Below are 10000 nucleotides of genomic sequence, written 5' to 3'. Positions count from 1 at the left end.
ATAATAACAGTAACAATTATAATAATAATAATAACAATAATAATAATAATAATAATGAATAAAAAAATGTCATTAACAACAAACAACAAAGTCCTTAAACCGAATATCTCTTTTACGACCACATTAATGGCACGCGTTCATAAGCTTACAGCATTTACAGAAAGATGTTACTGGATCGAGCGGGAGGGGGAGGGTGTGGGGGTGTTTAGAAGGGCGCGTTCAGGAGCTGCAGCTGGTAAAGAACGTTTTCAGGCATCTTTCAGCATCTTGTTGAACGATTTCACCGATTATGATATTGATACGAAAGCTGCATAAGCATATTCTATCTTAGCGTTGTTTCTTTGACGACTTTATCTTTATTTATTTTATTTATTATTATAATATTATTATATTGTAAAGAAATGTGGAAATTTACAAAGAATATTTTAATGACAACAATAAAAAACGAAAACATATTGAACGTGTTGAAATGGTTTGTATATCACCGTGATCGGCCAAGCTGTACTAGTCAGGGCCTATAATACTAGGTTGGTTTGCTGTGAGCGATCAGGCTAAAGTCTCACCATCATTAGTTTGCACTGACTTATGTCCTTCCACTGGGTTTGTTAGAGTTTTTATAGTTTATATAGGAAATATTTATTTTTATGTTGTTACTGTACTTAAAATATTTTATTTTTCCTTTTTACCTTTCCTCACTGGGCTATTTTCACTGTTGGAGCCCTTGGGCGTATAGCATCCTGCTTTTCCAACTAGGGTTGGAGCTTAGCAAGTAATAATGATGATAATGATTTATTGTTGTTGTTGTTGTTGTTGTATATTTGTATGTATGTACAGCATGTGTTTGCGTGCTTGCGTGTGTATGTGCGCTCGCGTATATGTGTGTTTAAACCTCTATTTGGAAAGTATGACGCCATATGAAGATAATTATAGAAGGTAATAGTTACCCATCTATTTTCACACTCACATCTAACGAGAAATCTTGAAGTAGCTCCTTACTCTCTGGATGCCCGATCTCAGATCGGGCTCGAGGTTCCTCCGAACTCTTGACAGTGCAATTAAGGATGTTTGAGATAAAATTCTAAGATGCTCCCCTTGAAGAGAAACTTTTTTTTTCAATGAAAATGAAAATAGTTATTGATAAAGAGAACTATGTAGGATGTAATTCTGAAGATAGTTTGTAGTTCTTTTTTACGTAGACTTAGATGTACCCCTGGAGAAGAAACTATTTTTTTAATAAAATTGAAAATTTTGATTGATAAGGAGGACAATGTAGGATGTAATTCTGAAGCTCGTTTGTAATTCTTGTATACGTAGAGAATTTTTTTTTTTTTTAGATGCTTCCCCCCTTTTTTTTGTGGGAAGGGTAATCAAAGTGTTCAAAAATATTAATTGATAAAGAGAACAATGTAGGATGTAATTCTGAAGCTCGTTTGTAATTTTTTTTTTTACTTAGAGAATTTTATTTAGATGCTGCAGTTTAGAAGAATTTTTTTTTTTTGTGTGTGTGTGGGGCGGATCAGCGATCAAGATATTAATTGATAAATGGAAAAATGTAAGATGTAATTTTGAAACTCTTGTGTAATATTCTTTTGCGTAGTAAAAAAAAGAAATATTTTTTATTAAACAAAATTATCATAGTATTAATCGACAGAGAAAATTGTAGGATGTAATTGTGAAACACCTGATTGTGTTTTTACGCATTAAGAATATATTTATTTTTATATGGGATATATTTCAAATTAGATCAAAATAGATAAAAAAAAAAAAAGAATCAAGAATTAATTTATTTGGTGAGTAATAGGTAGTTGGATGTTTACTCCTTATTCAATTTGTTTGTGTATTCGTTTTATTACTTTTTTTATTTCTTATCATACTGTAAAAGTTTTTTTTTTAATTTGATATCATTTATTTAATCAAATATTTTCTGTTTAGAATTTTTTTTTTTTTCAACCTCGCTTTTCTCTTATTAGTGTATTCATATTTTAGTTAACGACAACAGCAAACAACAACAAAAAACAACACATTATAATAATAATATAATCACATTTATTATTATTATTATTATTATTATTTTTATTTTTATTATCATCATTATTATTATTATTATTATTATTATTATCATTATTATTATTAATATTATTATTATTATCATTATTTTTGCTATTATTATCATTATCATTATCATTATCATTATTATTATTATTATTATTACCCCCAGACATATTTCCCAGTACAAGCAATATCAGAAAAACAGCATCACTCTCACACTTGCCATTTCCCAAGCCTCTCTCTCTCTCCAACCAACTTATGCATCATAAATAAAAACATCTAACTACATCTGCAATGTATTTTCCTGTCACTTCAAGATGACAGAGCCATGGGTTAACACCCAAAGTCAAAGGCAGGTCACGTTTTGTGCATTAGTTACTTTTTTTTCTCTTTTTAACTTCAGAATTGGATTTTTAGAAAAGTGGTCGCTGGCAACTTTGATTTATTGCCTTCGGGAGAGGTGATGGTTTTGCTTGTAGGATCGGTAGGGCGCGCGAGCGCGCTGTTTTGTTTACGTTGCAATCAGATACTTACTTACATACACGTGTATTTATATGGATAAATATATGTGTGTAAGTGTGTTACTGTTCTTAAAATATTTAATTTTTCCTTGTTTCCTTTCCTCACTGGGCTATTTCCCCTTTTTGGGGCCCCTGGGATTATAGCATCCTGTTTTTCCAACTAGGGTTGTAGCTTAGCAAGTAATAATACACACACACGCACACGCACATATATATATATATATATATATATATATATATATATATATATATATATATATATACATATATATATATATATATATATATATATATAATACAGTATATATATATATATATATATATATATATATATATATATATATATATATATATGTAGATATATATATATATATATATATATATATATATATATATATATATACACATATATAAACATATAAATATATATATATATATATATATATATATATATATATATATATTTTAATTTTTAATGTCTTTGTCTTTTGATTTTCTATTCTTTCTTCCTTTTTTTAGTAACTGAGTCTGCCTTCGTCATTTTTTACTTGCCTTTCACTCTCTAATTCTATCATCCGTTATATATTCTGCTTTGTTTTTCCTTCTTACTTTTTATGTCTCCAACTCTTTATTATTCATATACTTCATTTTGTCTTTTTCTCTTTATATCTTTTATTTTGTATCATATTTTTTTGAGATTTGTTATATTTTATTTTTAGTTTTACTCTCATTAGTTATTTAGTTTCATTATGTATCCTCCTTTATTTTACTTCATCTTTCATTCTAAGCCTTTCTCTTATCTTTAATTTCATATTATTTTCTGATTCGTCCTCCTTTACTTTACTTCCTCTTTTATTCTAAGCCCTTCTCCTCTATGTAATTTACTCTTGCTTTCTGAGTCTCGTCCTTTATTCAACATCCTCTTTCTTTCTGAAATTTTTCACTTTCGCTCTACATTTGTCTATCATTATGAGTCATTCTACACTCCTTAATTTTATCTTTCAATTTGAGTCCTCATTCTTTAGTTTCATCTTTCATTCCAAGTCCCCTCTTAATTTCAACTTTCAGTCTGAGTCCTCTCTTTAATTTCATCTTTCATTTTAAGTCCTCCTCCCTTAATTTCAACTTTCATTCTGAGTCCTCTCTTTAATTTCATCTTTCATTTTAAGCCCTCCTCCCTTAATTTCATCTTTCATTCTAAGTACTCATCTTTTAATTTCATCTTTCATTCTAAGTCGTCATCTTTTAATTTCATCTTTCATTCAGAGTTCTCTTCTTTAATTTCATCTTTCATTTTGAGTCCTCTTCTCTTAATTTCAACTTTCATTCTGAGTCCTCCTCTCTTAATTTCAACTTTCATTCTGAGTCCTCTCTTTAATTTCATCTTTCATTTTAAGCCCTCCTCCCTTAATTTCATCTTTCATTCTGAGTCCTTCTCTCTTAATTTCAACTTTCATTCTGAGTCCTCTCTTTAATTTCATCTTTCATTTTAAGCCCTCCTCCCTTAATTTCATCTTTCATTCTAAGTACTCATCTTTTAATTTCATCTTTCATTCTAAGTCGTCATCTTTTAATTTCATCTTTCATTCAGAGTCCTCTTCTTTAATTTCATCTTTCATTCTAAGTCCTCCTCTCTTAATTTCAGCTTTCATTCTGAGTCCTCTCTTTAATTCCATCTTTCATTTTAAGTCCTCCTCCCTTAATTTCATCTTTCATTCTAAGTCCTCCTCTCTTAATTTCAGCTTTCATTCTGAGTCCTCTCTTTAATTCCATCTTTCATTTTAAGTCCTCCTCCCTTAATTCCATCTTTCATTCTAAGTCCTCCTCTCTTAATTTCAACTTTCATTCTGAGTCCTCCTCTCTTAATTTCATCTCTCATTCAGAGTCCTCTTCCTTCTTTAATTTCATCTTTCATTCTAAGTCCTCCTCCCTTAATTTCATATTTCATTCTGAGTCCTCCTCTCTTATTTTCATCTCTCATTCAGAGTCCTCTTCCTTCTTTAATTTAATCTTTCATTCTAAGTCCTCCTCCCTTAATTTCATCTTTCAATCAGAGTCCTTCTCCTCTCTTTAATTTCATGTTTCATTCTGAGTCCTCCTCTCTTATTTTCATCTCTCATTCAGAGTCCTCTTCCTTCTTTAATTTAATCTTTCATTCTAAGTCCTCCTCCCTTAATTTCATCTTTCAATCAGAGTCCTTCTCCTCTCTTTAATTTCATGTTTCATTCTGAGTCCTCCTCTCTTATTTTCATCTCTCATTCAGAGTCCTCTTCCTTCTTTAATTTAATCTTTCATTCTAAGTCCTCCTCCCTTAATTTCATCTTTCAATCAGAGTCCTTCTCCTCTCTTTAATTTCATGTTTCATTCTGAGTCCTCCTCTCTTATTTTCATCTCTCATTCAGAGTCCTCTTCCTTCTTTAATTTAATCTTTCATTCTAAGTCCTCCTCCCTTAATTTCATCTTTCAATCAGAGTCCTTCTCCTCTCTTTAATTTCATGTTTCATTCTGAGTCCTCCTCTCTTATTTTCATCTCTCATTCAGAGTCCTCTTCCTTCTTTAATTTAATCTTTCATTCTAAGTCCTCCTCCCTTAATTTCATCTTTCAATCAGAGTCCTTCTCCTCTCTTTAATTTCATGTTTCATTCTGAGTCCTCCTCTCTTATTTTCATCTCTCATTCAGAGTCCTCTTCCTTCTTTAATTTAATCTTTCATTCTAAGTCCTCCTCCCTTAATTTCATCTTTCAATCAGAGTCCTTCTCCTCTCTTTAATTTCATGTTTCATTCTGAGTCCTCCTCTCTTATTTTCATCTCTCATTCAGAGTCCTCTTCCTTCTTTAATTTAATCTTTCATTCTAAGTCCTCCTCCCTTAATTTCATCTTTCAATCAGAGTCCTTCTCCTCTCTTTAATTTCATGTTTCATTCTGAGTCCTCCTCTCTTATTTTCATCTCTCATTCAGAGTCCTCTTCCTTCTTTAATTTAATCTTTCATTCTAAGTCCTCCTCCCTTAATTTCATCTTTCAATCAGAGTCCTTCTCCTCTCTTTAATTTCATGTTTCATTCTGAGTCCTCCTCTCTTATTTTCATCTCTCATTCAGAGTCCTCTTCCTTCTTTAATTTAATCTTTCATTCTAAGTCCTCCTCCCTTAATTTCATCTTTCAATCAGAGTCCTTCTCCTCTCTTTAATTTCATGTTTCATTCTGAGTCCTCCTCTCTTATTTTCATCTCTCATTCAGAGTCCTCTTCCTTCTTTAATTTAATCTTTCATTCTAAGTCCTCCTCCCTTAATTTCATCTTTCAATCAGAGTCCTTCTCCTCTCTTTAATTTCATGTTTCATTCTGAGTCCTCCTCTCTTATTTTCATCTCTCATTCAGAGTCCTCTTCCTTCTTTAATTTAATCTTTCATTCTAAGTCCTCCTCCCTTAATTTCATCTTTCAATCAGAGTCCTTCTCCTCTCTTTAATTTCATGTTTCATTCTGAGTCCTCCTCTCTTATTTTCATCTCTCATTCAGAGTCCTCTTCCTTCTTTAATTTAATCTTTCATTCTAAGTCCTCCTCCCTTAATTTCATCTTTCAATCAGAGTCCTTCTCCTCTCTTTAATTTCATGTTTCATTCTGAGTCCTCCTCTCTTATTTTCATCTCTCATTCAGAGTCCTCTTCCTTCTTTAATTTAATCTTTCATTCTAAGTCCTCCTCCCTTAATTTCATCTTTCAATCAGAGTCCTTCTCCTCTCTTTAATTTCATGTTTCATTCTGAGTCCTCCTCTCTTATTTTCATCTCTCATTCAGAGTCCTCTTCCTTCTTTAATTTAATCTTTCATTCTAAGTCCTCCTCCCTTAATTTCATCTTTCAATCAGAGTCCTTCTCCTCTCTTTAATTTCATATTTCATTCTGAGTCCTCCTCTCTTATTTTCATCTCTCATTCAGAGTCCTCTTCCTTCTTTAATTTAATCTTTCATTCTAAGTCCTCCTCCCTTAATTTCATCTTTCAATCAGAGTCCTTCTCCTCTCTTTAATTTCATGTTTCATTCTGAGTCCTCCTCTCTTATTTTCATCTCTCATTCAGAGTCCTCTTCCTTCTTTAATTTAATCTTTCATTCTAAGTCCTCCTCCCTTAATTTCATCTTTCAATCAGAGTCCTTCTCCTCTCTTTAATTTCATGTTTCATTCTGAGTCCTCCTCTCTTATTTTCATCTCTCATTCAGAGTCCTCTTCCTTCTTTAATTTAATCTTTCATTCTAAGTCCTCCTCCCTTAATTTCATCTTTCAATCAGAGTCCTTCTCCTCTCTTTAATTTCATGTTTCATTCTGAGTCCTCCTCTCTTATTTTCATCTCTCATTCAGAGTCCTCTTCCTTCTTTAATTTAATCTTTCATTCTAAGTCCTCCTCCCTTAATTTCATCTTTCAATCAGAGTCCTTCTCCTCTCTTTAATTTCATGTTTCATTCTGAGTCCTCCTCTCTTATTTTCATCTCTCATTCAGAGTCCTCTTCCTTCTTTAATTTAATCTTTCATTCTAAGTCCTCCTCCCTTAATTTCATCTTTCAATCAGAGTCCTTCTCCTCTCTTTAATTTCATGTTTCATTCAAAGTCCTTCTCCCTTAATTTCATCTTACATTTTAAGTCTTCCTCCATTAATTTCATCTTTCAATCTGAGTCCTCATCCTTCTTTAATTTCATCTTTCATTCTAAGTCCTCCTACCTTAATTTCATCTTTCAATTTGAGTCCTTCTACTCTCTTTAATTTCATCTTTCACTCTGAAATCTTCTTCTTCATTTTCATATTTCATTCAGAAATCTTCTTATACTTCAATTCCATCTTTCACTCAAAAATCTTCTTATTCGTCATTTTCATATTTCATTCAGAAATCTTCTTACTCTTCCATTTCATCTTTCATTCTGAAATCTTCTTATTCTTCAATTTCCTCTTTAGATCTGAAATCTTCCTATTCTTCAATTTCATATTTCATTCTGAAATCTTCTTCAATTTCATCTTTCAATCTGAAATCTTCCTATTCTTCAATTTCAGATTTCATTCTGAAATCTTCAATTTCATCTTTCACTCAGAAATCTTACTCTTTAATTTCATTTCTCATTCCTAATAATTCAAGATTTACTTTCATTCCTCCTCTCCTCTCTTTAATTTCACCATTCATTATCCACGCCATGTCCCCCTCTCCCCGTCTCCTCCGAAGTTTCACGATCCAATAAGAAACCAACTTACTAACACAGCCTCCGCAGTCTCGTAGTCCAGACTGGCCCTCGAGAGCTTCTCGTAAATCAATCCCTTATCGTTAAAGTTAACACACGACTGACGCTACGGTCCGGTCAGTGCCCATAATAGGTCGTCGGAAGCTGACCTCAGCTGCCCAAACGATCAGCTGTTTTCTTTGGGATGGAGATCTCGTGTTTTCGGGAGATAATACCGAAGGATGCTGAGTGACTCATCTTTCAGATGGTTTCGCAGTTCCTTGTAAGTGGGTGCGCTGTTTTGCGCGCAAACGAGCGCGTTAATCTGGTAATCTTCGTGAATAAGATTCTTGCGCATTTTTTAATTTCTTGTATTTACAGTTGTTACAATTCTTAGAATATTTAATTTTAATTGTTAATTACTTATCTTGTAGTTTATTTATTTCTTTATTTTCTTTCCTCACTTGGCTATTTTTCCTTGGTGGAGCCCTCGGGCTTATAGCATTCTGTTTTTCCAACTACGGTTGTGGCTTAATTAAAATAATAATAATAATTATGATAATAACTTTTTCAAGTGTGTAAGTCTACAAGCTAATTTTTCTTTCATGTTTTTGAGAGTCTACAAGCCTCACACACGTGTTTACACGCGAGTTTACAAGCCTGAAATTAGGCCTATACTTGCTATCCATATATGTGAGTGTCCAAAATTGAGTGCTATGTATCTCTATGTATGTATGAGTTTGCCTACATGTCAGCACTTTTATACATGTGTATATGTGTGTGCGTATATATGTTTTGAGGCCTTTACAATATGAACCCCAAAAGACATTACATCATATGGTAGCAACCTTTAGCATTGAAAGACACAAGACGAACACTCTCTCTCTCTCTCTCCTCTCTCTCTCTCTCTCTCTCTCTCCTCTCTCTCTCTCTCTCTCTCTCATATATATATTATATATATATATATATATATATATAATTATATATATATATATATATATATATATATATATATATATATATATATATATATATATTATCAACTCTTTCGATAAGGTAAAAAGATGATTAATTCTTGGTTCATTGTCCTCTTGCATTATCTCTCTCTCTCTCTCTCTCTCTCTCTCTCTCTCTCTCTCTCCTCTCCTCTCTCTCTCTCTCTCTCTCTCATGTATCAACTCTTTCACTAAGGTAAATAGATTATTAATTCTTGGTTTATTCTCTCTCTCTCTCTCTCTCTCCTCTCTCTCTCTCTCTCTCTCTCTCTCTCTCTCTCTCTCTTCGTAACCATCGAGAAGTCATGCCCTATTCAAGTGCATTTATTTGAGAGAGAGAGAGAGAGAGAGAGGAGAGGAGAGAGAGGAGAGAGAGAGAGAGAGAGAGAGAGAGAGAGAGAGAGAGAGAGAGAGGACTTACGATCTTAACCAGTAAGGTCGAGAGTGGCTGAAAATTACTGGAAGGGGATGTTGAAGAAGGAGGGGGGGGGAAATGGAGTTGTGTTGGGGTGGGGCGGGGGGTCCAGTTTTGGGGCATGGGGTATTGCCACCCGGCAATCATCAGGGAGTGTTATCCACTACCTAAGACTCGGAAACTCCTCCCAATTAACCCTCCTTGCATCTGCAACATGGCAGGATAAAGAGGAATAAGGAGATAGAGAAAGAGGGAGAAAGGGATTATGAGGTGGAGTTGGAGGTGGTGGTGGAGGTGGAGAAATAAGGAGAAGAGAATGAGTATGAGGTTGAGTTGAGGAGGAGTATGAAGGTGGAGTTGGGGGAGGAGGAAGAGGAAAGCGAGAAATATGAGGTGGAGTTGCAGGAGGAGGAAGAGAAAGAAGAGAAGAAGTATAAGGTGGAGTTGGAGGAGAAGGAAGATGAAGAAGAGAGGGAGTATGAGGTGGAATTGGAGGAGGAGGAAGAGAAAGAAAAGGAGGAGTATAAGGTGGAGTTGGAGGAGTAGGAAGAGGAAAAAGAGAAGTATGAGGTGGAGTTGAAGGAGGAGGAAGAGATAGAAGAGGAGTAAGAGGTGGAGTTCTAGGAGGAGGAAGTACAGGTAGATAAGGAGTATGAGTGGAGTTGGAGGAGGAGGAAGAAGAAGATAAGGAGTATGAACTGAAGGAGGAGGAAGAGAAAGAAGAGAAGGAGTACAGTATAAGGTGGAGTTGGAGGAGAAGGAAAAGGAAGGAGAGAGGAAGTATGACGTGGAGTTGGAAGAGGAGGAAGAAGAGAGGGAGTATGAG

The 10000-nt window shown here is 33.7% G+C and overlaps 2 protein-coding genes across 6 annotated transcripts in view; both read right to left on the bottom strand.

The window, feature by feature from the left end:
* LOC137658688 (glutathione S-transferase 1-like) overlaps positions 1-10000 on the bottom strand; it is a 459350-nt gene that overhangs the window by 248666 nt on the left and 200684 nt on the right. The gene's annotated exons all lie outside the window — the stretch shown is intronic.
* Positions 9338-10000, bottom strand: part of LOC137659080 (uncharacterized) — a 1637-nt gene continuing 974 nt past the window's right edge. The window contains exon 2 of the mRNA XM_068394166.1: positions 9338-9872. Within this exon, the coding sequence (XP_068250267.1) occupies positions 9338-9872 (535 nt within the window). The remainder of the gene's footprint in view (positions 9873-10000) is intronic.

The sequence above is a fragment of the Palaemon carinicauda genome, chromosome 19 (genome assembly GCF_036898095.1).
Source record: "Palaemon carinicauda isolate YSFRI2023 chromosome 19, ASM3689809v2, whole genome shotgun sequence".
Lineage (NCBI taxonomy): Eukaryota > Metazoa > Arthropoda > Malacostraca > Decapoda > Palaemonidae > Palaemon > Palaemon carinicauda.
The sequence above is the reverse complement of the archived record's forward strand: the minus strand, read 5'-3'. Positions and strand labels throughout refer to the sequence as shown.